Source organism: Falco punctatus (assembly GCF_963210335.1).
Source record: "Falco punctatus genome assembly, chromosome: 14".
NCBI lineage: Eukaryota > Metazoa > Chordata > Aves > Falconiformes > Falconidae > Falco > Falco punctatus.
The window spans coordinates 699289-723885 of NC_137594.1; the positions used below are offsets into that span (position 1 = coordinate 699289).

The 24597-nt window shown below is 51.9% G+C and overlaps 2 protein-coding genes across 18 annotated transcripts; one reads left to right on the forward strand and one right to left on the reverse strand.

The window, feature by feature from the left end:
- Nucleotides 1-52: 52 nt before the first annotated feature.
- On the forward strand, nt 53-18191 carry ATXN1L (ataxin 1 like; the record flags this gene model as incomplete). Of its 9 annotated transcripts, XR_013923699.1 has the most annotated exons (4): nt 53-1190; nt 1515-3220; nt 12854-13096; nt 16604-18191. XR_013923699.1 is itself a non-coding variant. In XM_080365128.1 (3 exons), the coding sequence occupies exons 2-3, from the start codon at nt 1625-1627 to the stop codon at nt 13244-13246; spliced, it is 1596 nt and encodes a 531-aa protein (XP_080221254.1). In that variant the 5' UTR covers nt 53-1190; nt 1515-1624. The 9 variants fall into 9 exon arrangements, 8 of the variants coding, with proteins under 8 accessions (XP_080221254.1, XP_080221249.1, XP_080221252.1 ...); XM_080365128.1 differs by lacking the exons at nt 12854-13096; nt 16604-18191 and adding an exon at nt 13139-13512 and having other exon boundaries at nt 1515-3112; XM_080365123.1 differs by lacking the exon at nt 16604-18191 and having other exon boundaries at nt 12854-13132.
- ZNF821 (zinc finger protein 821) lies at nt 10910-24407 on the reverse strand. Of its 9 annotated transcripts, XM_080365159.1 has the most exons (10): nt 24198-24404; nt 23795-24001; nt 21942-22033; nt 21707-21809; nt 15156-15266; nt 14935-15060; nt 14278-14420; nt 13618-13722; nt 12547-12713; nt 10910-11822 (listed from the first exon to the last, which is right to left on the reverse strand). In XM_080365159.1, exons 6-10 carry the CDS (start codon nt 15014-15016, stop codon nt 11168-11170), a joined length of 1152 nt encoding a protein of 383 aa, XP_080221285.1. In that variant the 5' UTR covers nt 15017-15060; nt 15156-15266; nt 21707-21809; nt 21942-22033; nt 23795-24001; nt 24198-24404; the 3' UTR covers nt 10910-11167. The 9 variants fall into 9 exon arrangements, with proteins under 9 accessions (XP_080221285.1, XP_080221280.1, XP_080221286.1 ...); XM_080365154.1 differs by having other exon boundaries at nt 14935-15266; nt 24198-24406; XM_080365160.1 differs by lacking the exon at nt 21707-21809.
- Nucleotides 24408-24597: the final 190 nt, after the last annotated feature.

The window sequence follows — 24597 nt, forward strand, 5'->3', positions numbered from 1 at the left end:
CTGTCCCGCGGCGAGGCCGGCCGGGTCGCGTCGCCCGCAACTAGCGTTCCGGGGCCCATCTGCCGGGTGGAGGCCAGCGGCGTTTCCCGCGGGGAGGCTGCTGTCAGCCCCCCTGAGCTCCTTAAGCGTCCGCTAGTGACACCGGGGACAGCGTCACGCTTCCCTGACATCAGAGGCTCGGCTCGACGCCTCGGAGGCGGCAGCAGGCGCGAAGCAGTGTCTGATCTATAGATGTGCGAGGACGTTTTTCAGAGACCAGCCCTGGGGCGGACATGGCCGTGTGCTGGCAGCGGTACCAGAGGAGCGGCCCGGGCTTGTTTGCCAGCGGCGGGGGGAGACCCCAGACCCGTGTGAGGGGTCACGCGGGGCGGGCGCTGCTCGGGTGTAAGGGGCGCAGCCGCTCGAGCCCGAGTCCCGGAGTTCGGGGTGGGAGAGACTTTGACGTGTGATGGGGAACGGGAACTGGCGAGACCCCGCTCCGGGCAACTTCTCCTCGCACTTGCCAGGATCTTCTATCACATCACAAACCGATGAACAACGAGAAGCCGCACACTCGTAGGAGCTTGCTGGCGGCACCGAGACAAGCAAGGGCGCCGGGTGCGAGGCAGGGCGAGGGGTACGTTTAGTCAGAAGGTGGAAGGGCTGCGCAGAGGGCGGTGGGGCAGGAGTTCCTCCACCACCGGCCCCGCGCAGTGAGAACCGGGCCGGCTGCCCGGTCTGAGGCGCCGGGCGCGGCAGGCGCCCCGGGACGGCTCGGCCTTTGCGGCTGGGGACTGGGCACGGCCTTTCCCCGCAGGAGCTCGCTCCCCCGCAGCCGATCCGCCCGCCCGGGCCGAGGTCTCGGTGGAAGCCTGCGCTCCCGGCGGCGCCCCGCCCCTCCGGCCGGCCCAGCAGCACGCCCTACCCGCCGAAGAGCAGTGCCGGCCGGTATCACCGCCCAGGGGCTAGCCTGGGCCCCGGGGGCGGTGCCGGGGGGCGCGGCAGGTTGCCAGGGCGACCGGCACTGCGGTCGGCCGGTGACGTCAGCTGCGGGTGCGCCGCCGCCACGCCCCCTGCCGCCGGGTGAGGCGCTTCCGGCGCGCGGAGCAGTGCGTCATCGACGTGCGCCGCGGGGAGGGGTCGGGCCGGAGGTGGCCGCGGGCGGCGCCGGGGCCGATGGGGGTCGCGGAGGAGGAGCCGGGCGATGGCGGGTGAGCCGCGGGCTGTGGTGGGCACCGGGCGGGCCCGCCGTGGCGGGGCGCGACGCGACTGCGGCGCCTCGGATTCGGCGGGGTGGGGCGCGGCCGGGGCCGGGGGTGGGGCCGGTGCCGGCGACCGGGCTCGGGCTCTCGTCGGTCCCCGGAGCCGGTGCCGCGGCCCCGGGGTAGGGCCAGGGTTCGTCGGCTCGCTTGTTCTCGCGGCCGGGGCCCGGGGCCGCCCCTGTCCCTGCGGCCTGGTGGCTCCCCCCGCCGCCGGGGCCCTTGGCGGCTCGGTGGCGGGGCCGGGACTGACGACTCCCTCTGTTCCTGGCGCAGGTGAGGCGGTGGCCGGGAGCGGGGATCCGGGAGCCGGCGTGTGGCAGCCCCTGCGGGTGCCCCCATGAACGAGCGTCGCGGCCGGGGCTGCCGGGACACCACGGGGCACCATGAGAGCAGGCCACGAGCGGAGCCAGGAGTGCCTCCCGCCAAAGAAGCGCGAACTTCCTACCGCCAGCACCGGCACCGAGACAGGACGTGCAGGGCTTGCCCAGGCCTCGGGCGAGGGCCCCGACTGGACCCGGGCAGCGGGGCCAGGCCCTGCGGCTCTGCACTATGGCCCTGGCGAGGCCACGGAAGCAGTGGCAGGGCTGACGGTGGACCAGTATGGGATGCTCTACAAAGTGGCAGTGCCACCCGCCACCTTTTCACCAACGGGTCTGCACTCCGTGGTGAACGTGAGCCCTCTGCCTCCCACCTTCAATATGACTTCACCAATAATCCAGCACCCAGGGGTGCCCTACCCCCCCATCCACTACGCACAGATCCCTCCAGCGTCCCTACAGTTCATTGGCTCGCATTACACAGTGCCCTATGCTGTCCCTCCTGGCTTCCTGCCTAGTCCTCTCCTGTCTCCTTCCACCAACATCACCGCCTCTCATGTCCCCCACTTTGTGCCATATGCCTCTCTCTTCACGGAAGAAGCCGCTCCTTCCCCCCAGACTACCTCTCCTACCCACACCTTCAACAAATCTGCTTCTGCAATCTCTCCTTCTGGCCAGATGCAGCACCATGCTGGGACCCAGCCATTAGATATTGCACCAGGTAGAATTCCTGTTTATTATCAGATGTCCCGCTTCCCACCAGGGTATTCTGCATATGAGACACCTACAGCGGGCGGAAGCCCAGAGTCTCTTCAGCAAGACAGTCACCCGAGTTCAGAGGTAGCTGCTGCCAATGGTGGACAGAGACATGTGGAGCATAGTGTGGTGAGGAGGACCAGTGAGGCTGTGGACTCTGCCAGCAGTAAAGCTGAAGACTGTCTGCCAGGGGCTGTAGCGGGATGTGTGGTCGATGGACAGTTCCTTTCAGGTTACCAGACGTTGGGAACAGAGGTCTCTGTGCCAGCTCACAGAAGCACCCCAGACACCGATCTGGAGGTTCAGAGGGTGGTGGGGGTGTTGGCATCTCAGGATTATCATATTCTGGCAGCCCAGAGGAAAGATGACCCGAGCCCCTTAAACCTTTGCCATAATATCCCTGATCAGCAGGGGGAGTCAAAGGACGTGCTGAGGAACCCAGTGGAAAGGGCGGCTGCCGAGAAAAGCCAGTCCAGGAGTCCGTATGTAATGTCCCCTGAAGAGCCGGTTAAACAAAGACAATTAACCAAAGGAATGGTGATAGCCAACGGCAAGCCAGTCCTGGTTCCCGCTGGATCCGAGCCCACCAGGTCTTCCACTTCAGAAACCCTGGTGAGGCGGAGCCCGGACGCACAGGCTGGAGGAAGCGCACTTGAAAAGGACCTGGTCCAGCTGCAACCACCCAGCTCCTCACACTTGCCCTCTCACTTCATGAAAGGAGCCATCATCCAGCTGGCTACAGGAGAGCTGAAGCGGGTGGAGGACCTTCAGACTCAAGACTTTGTTCGCAGTGCAGAGGTGAGCGGGGGCCTGAAGATTGACTCCAGCACCGTGGTGGATATTCAGGAAAGCCAGTGGCCTGGGCTTGTCACACTGCATTTTGTGGTCGGGGAGCAACAAAGTAAAGTGAGCATTGATGTGCCCCCAGAGCATCCCTTCTTTGTGTATGGCCAGGGCTGGTCCTCCTGTAGCCCAGGCCGGACTGGTCAGCTCTTTGCTTTGCCCTGTCACAGGCTGCAAGTGGGTGATGTCTGTATATCAATCAGTTTACAGAGCATGAACGGCAGCTCCGCTTCTCAGGCTAACTACCCTCTCACGGATCAGTTGCTATCTACTAGGGAGAGATCTGAAAGAACAGCTCAGGGGTCAAGAGAACCGTCTGACAGAGCTGCTGAAAGGAAGAGCCACACAGATAGGGACAGTGCAGCCCAGAGCTCTCCTGTAGAATCCTCTCAGCCTGAGACTGGCAGTCAGCACAGCTGGACAGCCCCAGGCTTCCAAAGATACAGCATGCAGGCAGAGGAGCCTCGGCCCTCTCTGCTCCGTCCCTCTTTCATTCCCCAGGAGGTCAAGCTGTCTATCGAAGGGCGTTCAAATGCAGGGAAGTGATCCCTTTGAGGCTGTGAGCTAGGGCATCCCCTGTAGGTGAGCCTCACCATCAGGTGGAGAAATTGCACAGACTTTGTGACAGGTTCACCAGCAAGGCTGCTTTCTGCCCTGCAGGACTGGGTTTATTCCAGTTCAGTGGCTGACAAGTTCCGCTTGGGGAATCAAGAGGGCTCCAGTGCCTCAGGGAGCAGCAACAGGCTAGCTGGGGTAGAGAACAGGGATGTGCTCATGAGCTTGCGATGGGAGCATTCCAGAGATTGGAGGGTAGGGCTTTCTCGCACCTCCCTGAATAACTTGATTCCCTGCAGGGCAGGGTCTAAGCATTCAAGATGGGTTGGGAGATGAGGAGGGCAGACATGGCTTAAAGTAGCAGATAAAATTGCTGAAGATTTTATTCCTCCTTTCTCATGATGGGGAGAGATGGGTCCCCACTGGAGTTGAGGGGGCTCTACTCTCAGTATCCCTTTTCTTCACACATGCACTTTAAAAGGACCGTTCACCAAGGGAGCTCTTGAGGGTGGGATGGAGATGCTTCTCTGGTGGTTCTGTTTAATGTCTCTTCCACTGAATCCAACTGCTCTTTCTTCTTGCATAGAATGTAAAGATTTGAATGAATCACAGAAATTCAAGAGGAAGGACCAAAAGGATGGGTTTGGGTGTAGGTGAACAGGGAACTCAAGCACTTGGGATGGGACACAAGTTGGGACGGGAGACATCAGTAAAATACATTTAATTATTTGCCACCAAATCGAATCTTTCTTCCCATGTTAATAATGATTTTTTAAAAAGCATCTCTTGGGCTTAGAGCTTTTGCAGAGGCTTAGCCTATGGATGAATGGGGTTGGGGTTTTTTGGTTGGTTTTCAGGCTTTGGTTGTTTTGGTTTTTTTTAAAGCCGGAGTAAAATATATTCAGCATTCTCTAAGGAAGGATGGATGACTGTGAGATGACCGAGACTATATTTTGTAACTAAATAAGAAGAAAACTTTCCAGATGGCTAATTCTTCCCTGCAGGCAGTTTCCTGAATAAGCTCTAGACAAGAGACAAGTGTTTGTGCATGTGCAGGCAAGGTACAATGTTTCTGCTAAGTACAGTTCTATGATTAATGTAGGGACTCTAAAATTATCATGGCATCACGGGGCATTTTGGGGTGGTTTTGTGATAGTTTTTCTGATGCTTTACTTCGGAGTTCCTCTGTAGAACAGCATGGTAAAATCAAGAGTAGTCTTTTTCATGGTGAGATTTAATACAACTGTATATTAATACCTCATTATGGTAATAACACTCCATTCAAGTGAAGGCTCTAGTAGTTAGACTAATTTGCCCTCTCTGATGGTGTGTTATGACACCAGCTCTAACTGCTTAGCTAGAATAAAGGATAGTCACTATTATGTTGACAGTAAGAGTCTTCACTGACTTGACTTCTTGGATTAAGTATTTCTTATATTAAGGTGCCCATCTCTGTGTTAGGACCAGGCTTTTAAGAGGCTCTCTTTCCAGTGTGCAGGTCCCTACTAGAGTCCTGATGCTGCTCCTGATGTTCAGCGTACCATTTTCTGTCTCCCTTTGCTCATCTTCCTGATGTTCTCTGTCAGGCATGCCTGATGGCTAGGGCACTGCTTTTCCTTCCCCGAATGGCTTGTGTGTCAGCACCTCTCCTCAGCATAGCTGTCCTTTGGTCAGCTTGCAGCAGTGGTGTCTCAGGGCTGTTCTGCACGCTCTCCAGGAATGTGACCTGCAATTGGCAGGCTTCTGTTGGCTGTGTGATGGAGCAGTGCTCCGCTGGCTATGAGGCAAGTTAGAGAGTCTCCAGAACGTCCCTTCCATCTGGGTTGTCAGTCCTGTTTCCCTAGCACATTGCTAGCCTTTTTTGTTGCCTTTGAAATGCCTGCACCAGGACAGTTTCTTTTCAGGCCTTAGGGAGACATGCGCTACTCATGCCTTCAGTGTTTGTGCCTCACGGGGGTTTCTCCAGAACAAGGATGCTGCCTATATCACATGTAGCTTCCCCCAGATGACACTGTTTCCAGTCTCATCAGCTGCATTTGAAATGTATGAAGTCACAGTGATGCTGTCATGTGAAGATTCTGCCTCCTTGCATGCAACAGCTGTGGGAACAGATGCTATTTTCATGGCACTGTTTGTCAGTAAAATGTACTGTCTGGGCCCAGGTGCCTCATCACCTTGTGTGTTTCACAGTTGCTATTCATTGGATTCTACGCAAAGACCTCGATTAGTGTCAGTTAGTACTTCATGCTCAGGATATCCAGGGTGTCTGTGGCCAAAGGCAGAAGGCAGAGGAGCCCAGGTTCTCTTGCCTGTTCTTTGCATGGTGCATGCAGAGGAATTCAGAGCTGTGGCAGGCAGCTAAGAAAGGGATCTTGCCTACATACGGTGTGTGAATGTAGAAGGGCTGGTTGCACACAGGGAGTGTCTGAGCAGCTGAAGGGCACAGAGCCCCTCACATGCATCTTTGAACACTGAAGTCTCTTGTCTTTTGGAGAGAGGGTTTGGAGAGCCTGCCTTATCTCATGTGTGTTACTGTAACTACTACTAGATCTCAGTTGCACTGAACAGTGCTCTGAAAGGGAAGACACTGATGTATGAGGCAAGATGCCATGTGGCTAAAATAGCTTTGTACTGTAAGCAGCTGAAGGGCTGTGAAGGTGCTCACCCTGGTGTTTACCCAGCCGCTGGCCTGGACTTTGGCTCACTGTGCATCTCTTGAGTGTGCTCCTGAGCTCTGTGGAACATGCCAGGGTGAATTTGACCTTGGTGCTTCTATCCAGACTCTGTGTCAGTCCCACTGTTGTGCATGTTTCAGCTGCCAGGTCTTCCATGGAAGCAATGCTTTGGGGCACACCTTGTGGTGGGGCATTGATACGAAGAATTTTGGCATCTGGGCGCTTGCCCCAGAGGCGGTGGGTGGGGGGGCGGCACTGGCAGCCCTCTAGCCCAGCTTGGCAGTACTCATCGTCACTGGAATCTGTCCTTCCTGGGTTGGGCTGTGTTGCTCTGCACCCTGTGTTGGTTGCTGTGTTGAGCATTGAGGCTCTCCTGAGATAGGGAGTGTTTGAGACAGGCTCTGCTGTAGGCAGAAAGGCTATGAATGAGCCCACGGAGGAAGCTTTTCTTTCTTAGGTTTACTGGGAAAGGAGGAGATAAAGCCAGGAAGACATTGTGGAATGAGATGGTTATTTGGGCTTTTCTCCTGGCAGAGATGTGACAGGCTTATCAGAGAAATATACTGTTTTCCTGCTGCTGCTGTGAAGGGGAGGAGAGCTGTGGTCTGTCCAACCTGGAGGAGGAGGCCTCCTGGCCTTGGTTTTATCCAGCTCACACTCTGTGGCAAGCGTCTGTAGGATGCAATAATGGGTGTCTGTAGCCATCTGTCCTATCTCATGAAACATTCCTAAAGTCAGCTGCCCAGCAGAGGCCTGGCTTGTTTCTAGGCTATGCGTACACTTGCTCCAGGAACGTGAGACTTGGTCCAAGCGATGAGCGCTCATCACTACCAGACTATGCAGAGGAAGCTCTGTCTGGAAAGAAGGAAAGCTGCAGAGGCCCCTCTGCCTCCCCTTTCCAGCAGGTGCGCAAGTATAATGCACTTTTCTCATTAAGTGTCCCATCCCCATCCCGTCCCCACCCCACACTTGAAGTCACTTTCCCCCGTAGAGAACTAACAAACCTTGTTACTCAGAAAATAATGTAAAAGAAACTACAGCAGCTTGAGTAGCCCAAATGCTAGTTCCTGCCCACAGCAGTACATGTGCCTTTCCCTAGCATCACTCACAACTGCTCTTTGTCTTTCAGGCTGTCCTAGGGCCTGAAACTTTGCAGAAGCTGCTAAGATGGCTACGAATGCACATTCTGTACAGAGTTTGGCCCAGGGTGTGTTCTACGTATGGCTTAAAATGCTGATGGTCAAGGCCCTTCCACGGTCTTCACATCTGTCCATGGAGGACAGGACTTGCCCCTAAGGTCCTTCTAGGCTGCTGCCACCCCACCCTGCAAATGCACCCATGCACATTCTAGTTGTTTTCCGCTTTCATGGCACCTTAGCGCCAGGGGAGGGTCTGCCCATGCAAAGCAGAGAAACAGACATGTCACACTGGGGGAACTGGCTGGGCTGCCCTGAGGCAAGGAGGTCTTTGTAGATAAGTGCTGATCCCTCAACTATAATCCCAGTTATGTAATGGCTGTATTAACATGTAACCAACCGCATTGTATCTAAAGCCTTAGAACTAGTCAGGTGCTCCCCTCCAACCTTGTTCCTGCCCCCTTCCTCCTACCTGATCTTTAACAAAGCATTAATAATTCTAAGGATAATCTCTATTTTGTTGTGCTTTTTTTGTAACTGTTTTAAATAAATCAATTTGTACTGTATATTTGTACTTTTGGTGAGATCCTTTTTCCTGTTTTACCATTTTAAGTCTGTACTTGGCTACACACAGATTGTATTTTTATTGTTAATGCTCTTATGAATATTGCATTTAACTTGTTGACTCTGTAAACACAGTATATATCTATATCTATATATATATATCTATATATAAACCAATAGCTTTTCCTTTGGTGTTTGAGACTTTTTGCTCATCTGTATCATAATTGATAATTAGGATGTGGCTTCTCTGCTCTTGCACAGAGTGATCTGGAGACTTGTGGCAAGGGCAAGGTAAAGGCTGTCTGACAGATGGATTGTAAGCCATAATTCTGTGTTGAAGTGCTTTTGCTGTTATGTGATGTTTCCTGAACCCCTTGGAATAACGGTCAAGTACCAGTGACACTGCAGGGAAAATTCGGCTGCCGATGGCAGAGTGAAGCTACATCTCTGTTGGCCAAGCAAAACACCCAAGGCAGAGTAATAGCAAATGCTGCAGGATGCAGACTCTATGCTGGTTTGAGTATGAAAATGGACAGAGGCAAGAATAGAGAGGTCAGTTCAGAGAGCAAAGGAGGATACAAGCATGGCAACACAGAACTGAATAGATCCTTTCCAGATCTGGTGCCTTTTCCCACAGTGAGAGAGGCCAGGATGACTCCTGGATATCAGTTCTATGTGATGAATCAGATGTTAAAGCAGCCTCTGTAAGGTGAGGAAGCAAGATGTTACAGTGCCATGTGGAAGAATGTACCATTGAAAAGATTAAATACTTTTTGTAGCAAGTGTCCACAAGGCTGTCTGTAAGGTTGGTTTGTTTTCACAAAAAAACAACCAACCAACATTATGCACTTTGAAGGCAATTATTGTAAGCATTAACTAGGGTTTTAAGGGACTTAAAAGTGTTTCAAACTGAAAAAAGAGCGAAAAATCAGGTTTCTATGTAGTCTGGCCAAAAGGTTTTGCTTCTTGTTTTAACATTACTCTTCTGATCTCAAGCAGGGGTCTTGTGGTCACCTTTTCTGACTTAATGCAGAGAAACAGCCATCAGAGAGAAGGTAGTAGCTCCCCGTGTATTTAGACCACCATATAACTGTACTGCAGACCTTAACTGGAAATGCTCTGGAAGCAGTGGGGGTCTTAAGGCCACAAAACATAGATGTGTGTCACACCAGTGTTTGGTGGGCTGGCGTTTGGAAACCATAAAGCTACCACATGCATTTTTTGATGCTAATTCTTGAAGAAACAGAATAATGGACAGTATACCACCCCTTTGCCTCCCCCTGAGTCCTTCTGTGCTAATGTTTAAATGCGTCTACATTTGATTTCCATAGTGTATAGTTTCATAATGATTTATAATAGCAGTGGGGACCTTTTCATACAGGTACAGACTACGATTACATTTTGCCTTGGCTACCTCTTGAATAAACTAAAGAAGGCTTAAATTCCCTACTGCCTGACAGGTTTTTCCAGACGCAGTTATTGTAGCTTTCCGTGGCTCCTCCCCAGCTCACCTGTTTTCCACATTCCTCTCGCTGATTTTGCTGCTGCAGTATGGAAGCAAAAGCAACTTTCTTTTCTACCTGTGTGGTTCTGTGTACAAATGGTCGTCCCCTCGCCCCACAGTGTTACCTGCAGTGACCACTGAAAGTCACTGTTAGTCACAGAGGAATTTACTATGAGAATAAGTAACTGGAGTGCAATCCATGGGCCTAGATGAGCAGCCTTGCATTTGGCTGTATGGAAGTGGTTGAATCAGCTCAGCTTACTATGACGTTGCAGAATGGCTGAGGTGGGAAGGGACCTCTGGGGGTCATCTGGTCCAACGCCCGCCCTGTGGGCCATCTACAGCCAGCAGCCAAGGACTGTGTCTTTTAAATACCTCCAAGGTGTGAGACTCCACAACCTCTCTGTGTAACCTCTGCCAGTGCTCCGGCACCCACATAGTGAAAAAGTGTTTCCTGTTGTTCAGAGAGAACCCTCCATGTTTCAGTTTGTGCCCATTGTCTCTAGTCTTGTCACTAGGCACCACTGAAAACAGCCTGGCTCTGTCTTCTTTACGCTGTCCCCTCAGGTATTTATACACATTGACAAGATTCCTCCCTCAAGTCTTCTCTTATCCAGGCTGAACAGTCCTAGTTCTCTCAGCCGTTCTGTGTAGGAGAGATGCTCCAATCCCTTCCCTATTGTAGTGCCCTTTACTAGATGCTCTCCAGTATGTCTGTGCCTCTCTTGCACTGGGGAGCCCCGAACTGGACGCAGCACTCCAGGTGTGGCCTCACCAGTGCTGAATGAAGGGAAAAGCAAATCCGTACGGCACTGGAGAACTGACCTACCCTTACTGTTTACCATTCAATGAGCTCTTTCACTTGCAAACCTGAAATGCTGTTTAAGTGAAAATTAACTTGTGAGTAAACCAGCAAACTTGTTTGCTGTTTGCTTACCTCAGTCAGCCTTTCTGTTAGTGTTTATGTGGGGTATCTTAGAACAGGAACTCAGTTTCCTCTTAGTTTTCCCATGGATGCTACTGCAAATAAGCACATAATGATAGTGTTAAGAGAAAGGGTGTGCATAGCCATTTCCAGGGAGACAACATCCTCCTTTACTTCTTTTTTCTGGGCACAAACTGCAAGGGATTTACTCCTGGAGGAGTTGTGGGCTATCAAAGTCCTCAGCTTCATAATTCATGCTGCAGTAAACAAAATCCCTTTTTAGTGAGGTAGGCTTTCACCTGTGGCAGAACTGCAGCAGCCCAAACCCACCTATGGGGAAAGGGTCCAAGAACAGGGCAAAGCGCAACAGGTAAAGAAGGGGACTAAACAAACGTGAGCATTAATTTATTTTCTCTCTGTTCACAGGCTGTGACTTGGCCCCCAGAGCAGTCTGTATCCTCAGAATCTGCTCCCACCAGAGCTACTTTGGCAGACATCTCTCAGCTCCGTTATCCTCCTATTTCCAGGAGAAATCCAGAACCATCTGTCAGGGAGAGTCAGCCAGGGACCCACAGCAGCCTCCTGAATGTTGAAGGCTGCTAGTGCACCTGTGGCAGGTGCAGCAGAAGTGGCACAGTCCTTGGCTGTAGCTTAATGCAGTGCACTGTTGCTCTGCTCCTCAAAGGTCATTTTGCCCAGCAGCTGGCTCTCCAGCTCCACATTGCTCACTGGCAGCTGGAAAAAGTTCATTTCAGCTGCCAAAGCAGCCATGGCAGAGGGGTCCTGGCCAAACTGTGCCCGGAGCATCATGTCCATTTTCTCCAGGCGCCGCTTGAGCCTCTTGGCCTCACGCTCCCGGATGAGCCGGGCCTGTCGTTTCTCTGGGGTCTCATTTGCACGTTTCAGTCGCATGGCTTCCCGGTCTCTCTGCAGCCGCCGTGCCCTTTGCTCATCTGTCTCTTGCATGCGCTGCAGGCGCTTAGCTTCTCGATCCCGCATACGCCTCACTTCCCGCTCTTCAGGTGTCTCATTGTCCCGCCGGCTCTTCTTGGCTGTACGCTCCCGCTCCAGGCGCTGCAGCCGCACTTCCAAGGGCTCGTTCTGCCGACGAAGTGCCCACTTTCGCATGCCAGGTGTCTGTGCCTCCAGCAGCTTACGATAAGCAGCACAGTTGTTGCACACTAGGAGGATGCCTGCAGGATACACAGGGGTGTGAAAGGCAATGTCTTTCCCCTCAACACTGGAGGGGCCCTCGCTCTGTGGTGCTGGCAGGCGATCTGCACTGAGCACCTCTGGCAGCTTCTCGCTGGAAAGCAGAAAGAGCAGAAAGTCAGAGACTTGGTGCTGATGGATGAGCCCCATCTCAGACTGCCCAGGGGGCTGCAGTGAACAGTGCCTCTACTACAGCCCATAACAGAGGCCTCTGCTAAACCATTCTTGCCCACAGACATGTCTGAATATCTAAAATGAAGCAACATCATATGCAGGGGTAGGAAGCAGGTTAGCCCAGAGCAGTGTCTGGGTTGGAAGAGCACAAGAGCAGCAATCAGCCAGCAAGCTGCTCCTCCCCATCATATCTGGATTTCTCCCTTCAGCCCTGTTCCACTGGTCAGTAGATAACCCTTCACCAGGCAGGACACAAACAAGGAACATTTTGGTTTCTGCCTGTAGTCCCACTCTGGAAATGACGAACACATCTGGGCAGTACAGACCTACTCTGATGGTTTGCTGGGCAAGGGAAACAGTTGATTGTCCTCCAGTGACTGGAGACCCCAGTGCTTCCTGCACAGCTCTAGTTCTTCACAGAACTAAGGAACACCCTTTTAGCAGCACAGCCCGTGGAGGTCTTGGCAGGTGATGCAGAGCTGCAGGCAGGAGGGGATTGAGGGAATCTCACTCACTGGGGGTGTTCACAGCTCTCCTACAGGCCTCAGTGGGTCCAGAGCCACGACTTCTGTGTCATTCAAGGCAACCCACCTAATCTTTAATGTGGGTACCCTAGCCCACTCACCAGCCAGGCCGACCCTGACCTGTTGAATGTGGCGTGGCTGGTGAAGCGTGCTCCACACACTGCACAGTTTGACAGCTGGTCCTCTGAGTGGATCAGGAGATGTCGCCCAAGGGATCCCGGTGAGCTGAGGGCTCTGCCGCATACAGGACACATGTAGCTCTTGGCACTCACCACAGCTGCAGTGTGCTGCAAAACAACCACCAAGTTGTTAGTTACAAATTGCCCAGCTCCCTACCCCGTCTGAGGCAGGCTCATCAGATAATGTAAATTACTCAGTTCAGCCTCTTGGAATGGGAACACCTTACCACTAAACCTCTGTCTGTCAGCTCCTAGACCAAGCTCAAGACATTTGGGGTGTCACAAGTCAAACAGCAAGGAGGAAACCTTTCTACAGCTCCACTCCAGTGCAAGAGAAACAAATAAGGCCAAAACACTTGGATCGTAGGACCTGACCCTTGTTTTCAGAAATGATCTGAGGAGCTGCTGTTGCTCAACAAAGCATGACTGGACTAACAGCAGGAAGGATGCTGGTGGGGAAGTGCTTAGATGGAGACAGTCAGCTGGTGCAGGTAAGTGGCCAGTTCAGTTCTGCTTCATTCCTTCTTTTACAGAATTCGATGTGCTGTGAAGAAAGCACTGACAACAAAACCTGTGAGATTCCAGCACAGATTTCCTGCAATACTGGAATCATTTCAGAGGAACAACAGCTGTTTTCATAGGTAGGAACTGTAATACAGCTACAAAATAAAGAACTGGGTGATTAGGAGGAAGGTTTCTCATCTCACTGAATGATGCAAAAATTGCTTCCCTATTTAATCTGAAGGAACTGCCTAGTCTTAGCCTGCAACTACTTGCAGAGACTACCTTGGGACAGAGTTGTGTCTTCCAGATCTGCAGACTGGTGCCTTGTTGATTGTTTCCCCAGAACACCCTCTAGGTGCAGTTTACTGCTGTAAACTTCAATCACATCCTAGCTCGAAGCTCAGTTCAGTGACTGCAAAGACCAGAACAAAGCCATACTGTGCTTTGGGCTGTTTCTGGATTTGGGGCTTAAGGCCAGAGATATCCCACAGTTGGAACCATCCCCTACCTGGTATACATGAGCAATGAGCTGCTCTCTGCTTCCACACTCCATCTGGCAGAGGGGGCACTGTGACAGTCCCACCATAGGGTCAGCATTCAAACTCTCCGGCACCTACAGAGAGGAAAAACCACTTTGATGTAAGGTGCACAGATCTCACACACACACACAGGCATACCACACCCCTAATATCTAGCCAACACCGCAGGCAGGCCTTAACCAGATCAAGTGCTGCGTGCCCAGTCCCACTAGGGCTGGTTTGTGCTCCTGCAGTCTAAAACTTCCTTTCTGTAGCCTCTGAGCAAAACTTGTGCTGTCTCTGGGAGGCCTCGTGGCCTCCACTCACACCCAGGCTCCCACCGGCAGAGTGGCTCTGGTAGGCAGGGCTGCCCTGCAGCAGAAGGGAAGAGGAAGTCAGCCAAAGGCACAGGGGGCACGCTCCACACAACCATCTCAGCCAGCCAGGAAAATGGCAGTTTGTGCCTGCTATTTCCAGTTCCTGGCAGCCCAAGAGCTCTTCATACCCTTTCCTCATTCCAGGAGATGTTGTTTGGAGGAGGCAGGAGGGAAAAGATGACAAGAAACCATGCTGGGGAGAGGAGGCATTTAGATAGTGCCCTTCTCCCTCCCTGGGAGGCTAAGGTGAGTGCAGAGCCAGTACACACTTGCCTCATTTTCTCTCATCAGTGGGGTTCCAGCCACAGGTTGTTCTGCATTTTCTAATTCTTTCTTCACTTTCACTATTGAGCCATCCTCCTCAGATGTATGGGAAGAAACTTCATCCTGGGTGGTTTCCTCATCATCACTGCCACCTGGAACATGCAGAACAGTTATTCCAAGTGTTGGGACACTGAGGGTACTCATAGGCCTCAACTGTCCTGACCAGCCTGACCTAGGGCCTCTACCCACCCCCTCCAACCAGGGCTCCATTTAAACTCAGGCTGGGGCACTTCAGGGCCTGCAGTGCTCTGTGGAGTCCCTGGGCCTGGCCTGTGGCCCTGCCTTCCTTGACAGGCCCTGGACTGTCAGCTGGACCTGCTACTGTTACCACCTTGCTCTGGTAACTGGAACTGTATCCCAGTGGTGAGGTCGTTGCCCAGTTTGTGTTGTGGTCCTTGGCTCTGGCCTTGCTTTCCCCTAGGGAGCAGCCCTGCTCTTGCTGTTTGCTGATAAAGTCCTGCCCAGGAACCAAGGGCTAACCCAGACAAGGAAGAGGGAAAGATGGTCCTCAGAGGACCCCCACAAGCTGTGCAGCACCTAGCCTCACCCCTTGGCAGGGTCTCCCCAGTTTACTACCTTGCCATTATTGGAAGGGGTGGAACTCACTGCTGCTGGAGTCGGGGTCTTGCAGTGGATGAATGGCTGGCCTTTGGTCCCCAAGAGCTCCAGGAAAGTTGTTTTTCATCATGGCTTGGCGGGCTTGCTCCTCCAGCCCTGCAAAGACTTGTTCCCCTAGCAGCCACAAGGACAAAGAGTTAGACTGGTGCTGTTCCATTGCTTTCACCACTAAGGCTTGCCAAGAACACAACAGGCGTGGGGCTGCTCACCTGCGCTGTGCAGAACCTCTGAAGTCACCTCTCAGAAAGCATTTAAGTAACCTCTCTGCTTGCCTACTCTGCAACACCAGCCTCTTGTACCTGCTGATGCGAGTCCGGACCCTGTGTGTAGAACAGTCTTGCTAGTGGAAATGTCCAGCATCAGGCTGCTCTGGGCATACTCTTTATATGCCACTCCAGCCGCAAAAAAACCCCATGAGATCCCATATATCTGCCATATGTAGACAGGTGGCTTTCTCTGCTACCAAGCCATCTGCCAGCAGAACTGTAGCACAGCTCTAGGCAGGGGAGGAAGCCACTCGGGGATTATGACAGTATCCCAGATCAGGCATAGTGCTATACGGCTCTTCTAAATTGTTAAGCCCCATTGCTTGCTATAAAAGGCAACTTACACAAAAATAGTATCTCCTTGAGTGCCTGGCACCTCATCTGCTCTCCAGTGACCCTAAACCAGGGGTTGTCCTTGATATCCTCGGTCACCACCTTCTCTTCCAGGAGGGCTGAGGACAAGCTGCCCTCCAAGAAGGTGCTTGTGCTCAGAGCTGGTGTTCTCCTCCTTACACGATGGATAACTTGCTTCATTACCTCACCTTGCCCAGGAATGACTCTGGCTAAAATAAATCTCAGTGACAATTCATATGCTCAAAACAAGAAAACTAAGGGAATGAACCCAGAAAGCTGACATGCTTGTTGAGGATAGCTTACGGTCTGTTTTGTTGAAAGACACTGATCACTAGTAGCTCAACAGGTGTCAAACACATTGAAAGAAGGCAATTATTTGTACTTCTCAGAGAGAAAACTTCTTACAGCAGTCCCAGCTAAGGAGAACTTTTGGTTCCAAAGAATAACGATAAAAGGTAACCATTAATTTTCACATTAAATCAAGTGAATGGCCTTGTTCCAGGTGTAGCTGTGATTTACCTCTCAGTAGATGAGCTGGGACTGCCTGGGACACAAGGTGTCAAAAGTTCCCAGTGGGTTAGCTTTTGGGTTAAATTTTATCAACTAATTTTTAAGTTCTCAAGAACCACTCAAAGCATAAATGCGGAAATGCTAAAGAAAACACAGTGCATTTTTCACATAAAACAAAAGTCAAAACGTATTTTCAGGAGAGAATTGTACCTTTTAATATAGGGCCACAACTGGCATCAGTATAATCAGGGAATTGAATTCTCGACTCACTGAAAGAGCACCAGTCCTATTAAAAGGACAGGTACGTTCCCATGTGCTAAACTGTTTCAGCCAGCTTTGCCCCATATTCATACTCGCTGCCTTTCTGGTGCTTACCTTGCAATTTCCGGCAGTGCTTTAAAAAGCAGTAATTTACAGATTTCAAAGACCTTCAGAAGTTTTAGAGACTGTGGGAGAAGAGTTCTAGTTCCCAACATCCCCATGGAGGTTTCCAAAAGCATTTGAAGGCATTTATTATTCTGTTTCAGAAATGTAAGAAAGGTTTCTGTAGAGAAGACTTGAGAACACAATCCATGCAGGCTGAAGAGAGGTGCTGAGGAGCACCCTAAGTCTACTCGTCACTGAAAGTGGCAGGTACCATTGTGATTGCTGTGACACAGATACCTGCATGAGAAGCTATTCCAGCACTGAATGGTTTTCGTGACCTGGAGTGCAGCTTTTATGTCTGGACCACCACCTCACTTTGGTGGGACTGAGATACAGACTGTACTAACAACAGACACTGCAGAATGACAGTGCCGTTCCAAGAAGCAGATATCCAGAGACCACCAGGATAAAAGCCCAGAGACCAAAGAAGCATTGCAAGACAAAGTATAGTGAAATGAGGAATCCTGCAGAACACAAGACAGATGTAAAACTATGCTGGGAGACATACTACCTGTGGCAGTTACCAAACGGGATTCCCAAACACCACTGCAACTGCTAGTGGAAGCAGTTACACGTTTGTTTGCTTCCCCCTTTCCCCTTCCAGATGGTTTGTTTCCACTGAGCAGCAGCCTGGAGTCTAATGGCAGGCGGGTTCCTGCTCAGATAAACCGACCGTGCAGTCTGCAGGATTGTAAAAGCTGTGATCTTTATATAAGGTGATGGAGGAGGGAACTCCTCCTATCAGTAACACTAGCATCAATCACAACTAAGACAGTGATTGTGTCTGCCAGTGGCCTTTCTGTACAACACACCCAGAACCCAGTTAGCACTGATTCAGTGCAGTGCAGAGAACTATCAGCTTACAGTCAAAAATGCAAACTGTTAACCAAACCAGTGCTGTTAGCCGACGACATCTTGTGCATTCTCCACTAGCCTGCATCTAAAAATGCATCATGGCACTGGGAAAGGCAAACTTTTAAAAATGTTATCTTTAGCTTATACAAAACTTCTTACATATTAAACTAACGCTGTCTCCAAAAGAACTTAGGGGAGATTGTCCTGTTCATCTACTGATGGACTAAGTCCTACTTTGATGAAGCTTAGGGCTTCAATGTTTGACAGGTACAGCGTTATACTTTTATTGTTTCTGCACATACATGCTCACATACAGGCACTTACACCCCCACCTCCACCCTGCTTTGAATACACTTCCATTCATTTGGAAAGGGAGTAAGACAGGCAACAGCTTTAAGATCACTGCCATCAGTAAAGGATGTTATGCTCAATAGTGAATTCACAGACTCTTCTCCAGAAGTTTCTTTATTAAATACAAAAAAGGGCTGTAGGCTGACCACAACACCAAAACAAGTCACTGTATTTGTTTTACAAACAGCTAGAGACGTAGGACAGTGAAAGATCATACAAATGCCTCTGCTTTGCATTCCAGTTCTCTCCATAATCTTGTAAATGAGTGGGATGCCAGATGAGCAGCTGTGGAGGAAGGGGGCAGCCCTGTGGCACTGTGCAAGAAGGGCAGTTATGACTGCTAGGATCTGGCGGTATATCAAATTGGTAGCCAGCAATGACTTTTTTTCCTGAGCCCTTCCCTTCTTGAACTGTATGAATGCAGGATAACTCTCAGGTGTTCTGGAAAATAAACACACAAACAAACAACCCCCACCCCAAAATCCACAAAACAAAAATCAAAAGAAACTGCATTGTTCCCCTGTCTTCCTTCCTAAACAGAAAGGTCTCTCAGAGATGAGCCACTGTATTCCCTCCTTGTACATCAAATTTAAAGTCCCTGTTCATGTAGGTCTTCTCTGTGTTCCTTTCCTGGACCTGAAATTTGCAAGTCTTTCCACCACTGTGGATCTAGTCCACCTGCCCCATCGCTATTCTGGGTTGTCCACACTGCTGTAGTGGTTACTGAAATGAAAAACAACACAATTGAAAGAGTTAACAATGGCAGCCCACAGAGCCCTTTAAGAACCAAGGATTTTGATGCAAGTAACATTTCTGCTCGGTTTTGAATGCTGGGTGCTATTTCTTGTGAGATGCTTTCTCTTCAAACTGGGAATATTATAGACAGCAGAATTCAAGGAACACTGAAGAGCAGAGAATGTGTGTGTGTCAAAGGGAGAGGGAAGGAAATAGAGGATTAATGGGATATTTGGACCACAATAAACAGATCCAGGAAGTGGGAATTAATTTGACTAAGAAAAGCTGTTCTCAAGAGTTTTAAAATAAGCGTCACTTGCAAAGGGTACAAGCAATAGAAAGCAAGCCAGCTCATGGGACAGCAGTGACAGAAAATAAAAGTACACACTAACACCTGCAGCAAACTTTTGGCAAGCACAAGAACAGTGAGTAGCCTATAACTGATGGAGTGCAGCAACGGATGGGCTTGAATGCAAGATCAGATGAATTGCTTACAGAGATTTGATACTTTTATACTTTAGACTCTGGGAGAAAATACAGACCAAATTGAACCAGTTAAGGTATCTCCACAGGAACAACGTAACTGCATTGTATTTTTCAATTCAGTGTGGAATGGGCAATGCAATAGGTGCATTCCATTACTACAGTTTTATTTGTTAACACTTTATCAGGTGTATTCTTCATGCACCATGTGGCAAAACAAAATTAAATTAAGAGCCATTTATGTGCTGAAGGCCTGCCAAAGGGGAAATGACTACAATTAGAACTGCAGAAGGACTGGCCATCATGCACAATGGGACTTTTGTGATAATAGTGATTTTCATCACTGTTTCTGTATTATTTTGAATTTCCTTACACATCAACTTCTATTTAGAACTGTTTTGACTTATGACCACACAACTTCCCAGCTGGTTGCTCTGCATGCCAAACAAAGTGATTCTATGCTAAGTGAGGGCAGCAAACCATGTTGTGAAAGCAAGGTTAAATGAGGGCCATGCCAAGCCTGGAAAGTATCCCTGGAAAGAGGTGGCACCGAGCAAGCCAGGAAGAGGAGATCTGCAGCTGTTGCCCACCCTAGTGAATCCAAGAAAGAAGATAACATGGAGTGGCCATGCAAGGAAGAAGTAGGCACTGTCCTCCCACAAATCTGTCCAGTTAGATATTCACAGTGGTATTTATGCAAATCCAAAAAGCACTTTCCCAGCCCCATAGCCTGCCAAATCAGACCCCAGCTGCAGATAACTGCATAAAAAGCTGCATACCTGCTGTCCCTTTTATTCCTTTCCTCCCAACCACTTCAGTCCCTGTGAAGAAGTCTCAGTAACGTGTCTGCTATGTCTCAGCCTGACTCCTCATTCTGCTGGCTCACCCAGTTCTTGGAGCTGATGCTCTCTCCGATTATCCTCGTCAGTGCACTGCATGGCATTTCTGGGCCCTCCAGATACACAGCAGGCTAGGTAGACAAAGAAGTCCCAACGATTTGGTGGTGTTCATCATAAGACAAGATTTTCCATCCCAAGTTGGAGACATCATCATTGACATGTTTCTTGTATCTTTTGGTCCCTTTATTTTCTTGTGGTCCTACTTGCTGCTCCTGATGGCTCATGTTGAACAGTTGCTCTGGAGCAATGTACTGCATGTAAAGCAGGTGAACAGGTCCCAGAATTCCTCTCTGTGGCACACCAGATGCCATAACCTCAACATCATGCCCACTGGTAGCATGTTTGTCAGATAGCTTCCCCTGAGACCAAACCTAGAGATACAATCACTTGTATTGTAGATAAAAAACCCAGCATTCACTGTGAAAACACCGCACAACTGAACTCCATAATACGTATATAATAGTATAAGTTTCTGAAGAATATAACCTTTACACAGTGGGGTACAGAAAGCAGCCTACCTAAACACCACGGAAAGTCTACCTGCACCATTAGAGCTGTTGCACCCCTTGGTTTCCATACATGAGAGACTGTGACTCTGTATGTCTGATCTAAACAGCAGCCCCAACGTCTGGGCACTCTCAAAAGCAAAAGTGTGTGGACATAGCTGTGTTACTGGCATCATAGCACAAAACACAGGACCTGTCAAATTTCTCTAAGGAAGACAGTTCCAAAGTCATTACTGTACCATCAAGCAAATCAAAGCTATGCTCTGCCCACTGCTGAACACAGCGCCCAGAAGCAGGAATGGGAGAGCACAAGTCAGTGCAGATGCCAGAAGCCACACCTCAAGACTCCTGAAGGCTGGCCACCACAGAAAGCTTTGTCAGCTCTCCCATGCCTAGCTCTAGCAGCCAATGGGGCTTTCAAGTCCCAGACAGAGGTAATTCTCCCCAATACACTCACCGAGTGTGCAAAGTGTTAGGCTATATCACATTGTATTTTCCCCTAGTACAGAGAACAGCATGCATAGACTCCTGTTGCTGTACCCATGCAAAAAGGCAGCACAGAGAAAGAAATGCACAGAGAAAGAAATACACAGACGTGCAAGCCAGCAGCATCAGCAAAGCAAAGCAGTGTTAGAGCTGCAGCATTCAGCTCTCTGTCCCATACTCCTGACGGCTACTGCAGCTTAGCAATACCCACAGCCCTCTCATCAGCCTTGCTTTCACATGCCTACAGAGGCGGCAATTTTTCCTCATTCCAGCCCAAATGTCTCCAGCCACAAAGCTGAGTACGAACAAGGGCACAGAGCTTCAGTCCCCCCAGCTTCCCTCTGCTGTGATCAGTCAAAAGCCATGTATGTGCAGTTTCCCCTTTGCAGCCAAACAACCATCTGTGTCTCCCAGTTCCACTAACATCCTGCTGTAGCCTGCCTGAAGCACTGATGTACAGCATCTTAACCCCTTCACTCTCAAACAAACACCAGGGTCTTGACAATGCTGGAGAAACAGAGATCTGTCCTATCAGCTCAGCTCAAAAATGATCTGACAGATAGCATTTATCTGTCCAGTAAATTACTTAGGCACTGCCCATTCCCTGCGAGAAAAGAGCAAATGGCTTTATCTTACACTATCTGGTAGGAAACTGAGATACAGTGAGCTTCAGTAACATGTCCAAGGCCAGTCAGCTGAGTCTGTGGTAGGGAAAAGATCAGAACCCAGGACTTTCTGGGTTTCAGCCACGCCCTTGAACTTGCCTAGAACTTCCTTTGCTACCCAAGATGGGCCAGAGCCCTGATGTCACATTTCTTAGTATACTAACTTGCACTTGTGACACTGTGAACGCAAAGCACAGCTGCAGGCCCTGCACATACACACCTACCTTTACAGCATCAGTTGTTTGTTCAAGCCTATCCCTGTCCTGCCATGCCAGGACACAGCCAGCTCCCCTGACGCACAGAGCTCAGTTTCTATTCTTACAATCCCTAAGACGAAATGTGAGTAACCACCATTCCCCCACAAACTGTACCTTTCCACCATTCCCCCCCTCCCCATTTCACTCCACAACATTCCAGCTAAGGCAAGGATCCCATGTTGCTATGTAACACAATACTCACAGTGAACTTTGTTAGGAGTGGTCTGTTTCCGACGGGACATGTTTCCCTGACCTGGAAGCACAGAGTGTTTGTTCCCTCAGCAGAGGGCTCACCTGAGAAGAGAAGAGCCTGTCACACACACTACTGGAACCTTGTGAGCCTCCAGCCAAATGCAGCTGGCTGTCTCAGGGTCGTTCCCCACCCATCTGCCCACAGGGCTCATTCTTCATCACCACAGCCATATTCAGTGTCAGCACCCAACACAATCCACAAGTGTTTCACAAACCACCGTGTGAAGGCAGTCCCACCCAGTTCTCAAGCAAAATTGTAAGCAATCCTGTCCCCAGCATACAAAAAGCTGAGTGCCCCACTTCAAGAGTGTGTGCAGTCTCAGTCCAAACATCAATCCCCCTCCTGTCTGTTCCTATGGCCAAGAGGGCAAGAGCCTAATAAACCTGCAGACCCTGCCCCACCTCTGCCCCTCACCCAGAGAGAGACTGAGGGGACAGAAGGCCCTACCACGCCCAGAAGGCTGGTGTCAGGCACTGGACCGCCCAGCTCAGGCAGATAAGGGAACCAGCTGCCTGATGCTCATAGATCCAGACATGGTGGCAGCAGCTGACAGGACAGTGTGGTCAGCCCAGGGACAGGTCTTGGCCCAGAGAGATGCCTCTCAGAGACTGACCTCACCCGCCTCACAGGCAGGCACAGGCAGAGGGAAACAACTGTGCTGCTGCACCCTCCCTGCTGCCTGGACCTCCCCAGGCAGGCAGGGACAGGGACAGGCAGGTGGGGACAGACTGCCTGCCCTCACATGGGGAGGGACCACCGAGCCCACTGCATGTGGGGCAGGGTGCGCAGCCCTTGTCCCTCGCAGGTGGGGACACACCAACCTCCTCAGACTTTACAAGGGAGGAAACACCAACTCCTCACCCTCAGACTGACTGAGAAAGGAATCAATCCCAACAGTGCTCTCAGACAGACAGACTGACAAAGGAGGAGCTGAATCCATCTCCCCCTGGAAGGACAGACACAGGGATCCCATCAGCCTCCCCAACAGACGGACACAGGGATCCCGTCATCCGCCTCTGACAGGCACAGGGATCCCGTCATCCGCCTCTGACAGGCACAGGGATCCCGTCATCCGCCTCAGACAGGCACAGGGATCCCGTAATCCGCCTCAGACAGGCACAGGGATCCCGTCATCCACCTCAGACAGATAGACACAGGCATCCCATTAACCTCCCACTGACAGACGGACCCAGGGATCCTGTCAGCCTCCTCAGAGAGGCAGACACAGGGATCCTGACAGCCTCCCACCGACCGACAGACCCCGGGATCCCGTCCCCCTCCTCAGACAGAGGGATCCAGCCGGCAGTCCCAGCACACGGGAGGCGGCAGCTGAGGGATCCAGCCCGCACGCGGATGGACACACAGCCAAACGAAGCCCGCTCCACCGGCAGAGGCCCGGGTGGGAGAACCCAGCGCGGACCCCCGAGGGTGCCGACGGACGACCGAGGGATCCAGCCCGACAGCCAGCCCGGCCCGGCCTTTCGCAGGCAGCGGCACCGACGCTGCCGCCCCTCAGGCGGACGGCGGGATCCGGTCCCGGCCGCGGCCTGGCCCGCCTTACCCGGTCCCGCTGGAAGGCGCCGCGGAGCCGCAGACAGACAAAGGGCCGCCGGACAGACAGACGGGCAAGATGGCGGCGCCGCCAGAGCGCGCGGCGCGGGCACGGGCGCGGGCACGGCCCCGGGAAGCCCCCGGCACGGCGCGGGAAGCCCCGGCACGGCAGCGGCGGTGCCGTGCTGGCTGCCAAAGACCTCGCCCGCAGACCCCAGGTGCCAGTTTTTGCACGATCTGAAGCATCTCACCTGGTTTTCATGGATCCGTCCTGGCCAGCAGCCCCCGGCCGCCCGCAGGAGGTCATCCGTGCCAGCCGCGGGTCTCGCCCACCCCGGCGGGCAGCGCGGGAGCGGCGCCGAGTCCTGGCCCCCGCCGCTGGCGGCTGTCGAGCCCCGCGCCGGGGCCGGGAAGCGGCTACCCTGGTGCTACCTGAGCTCACCAGAATCGCACTCACCCTGCAAGGTCAAAAATCACGATTTTACTATTAATTTAAAAGCCACCACGTGCGTTATGAACGCCTGCATCCATTTAGAACTGAACCGCCCCGCACTGCGGTGTGGGAGCCTCTGGGTTGCTTCCCCTCAGGCCCAGAGCCCGCCGCCTCTGCGGGGTCTGCGGGCAGCGCCGGGGCTTCCCGCCGGCCCGGCTTACCCTCGAGGCCGGGCCGCGCCGCCCCGGAGAAAAGCGGCGGCAGGACTGAGGCCCCGGGACCGGGCTCAGCCTCGGCCCGAACCTCCCTCCCGGAGCTGCCACCGCCGCCTGGCCCTCGGAGGGCTGGAGACCCCTCCACCCGCGACCCTGCGCGCTGCCCTCAGCCGACCGGCTCCCGTCCGCTGTAGAGGCGGGGCTCCCGGCACGGAGGAGGGGGAACCGCAGGCGGAACGCCGCGCTACCGGAACCTCCACGCCGGGGCCGGGCCTCAGCGGACGCCTATCGGGGTGGTACTGTACATAGTCACACACGGGATCCCTCCGCTGGGTCATTTAGTTCTTCAGTGCCGCTCTCCTCGCGTGTGCCGCCGCTGCTTCGTTCCCCGGACACTGTCACGTCG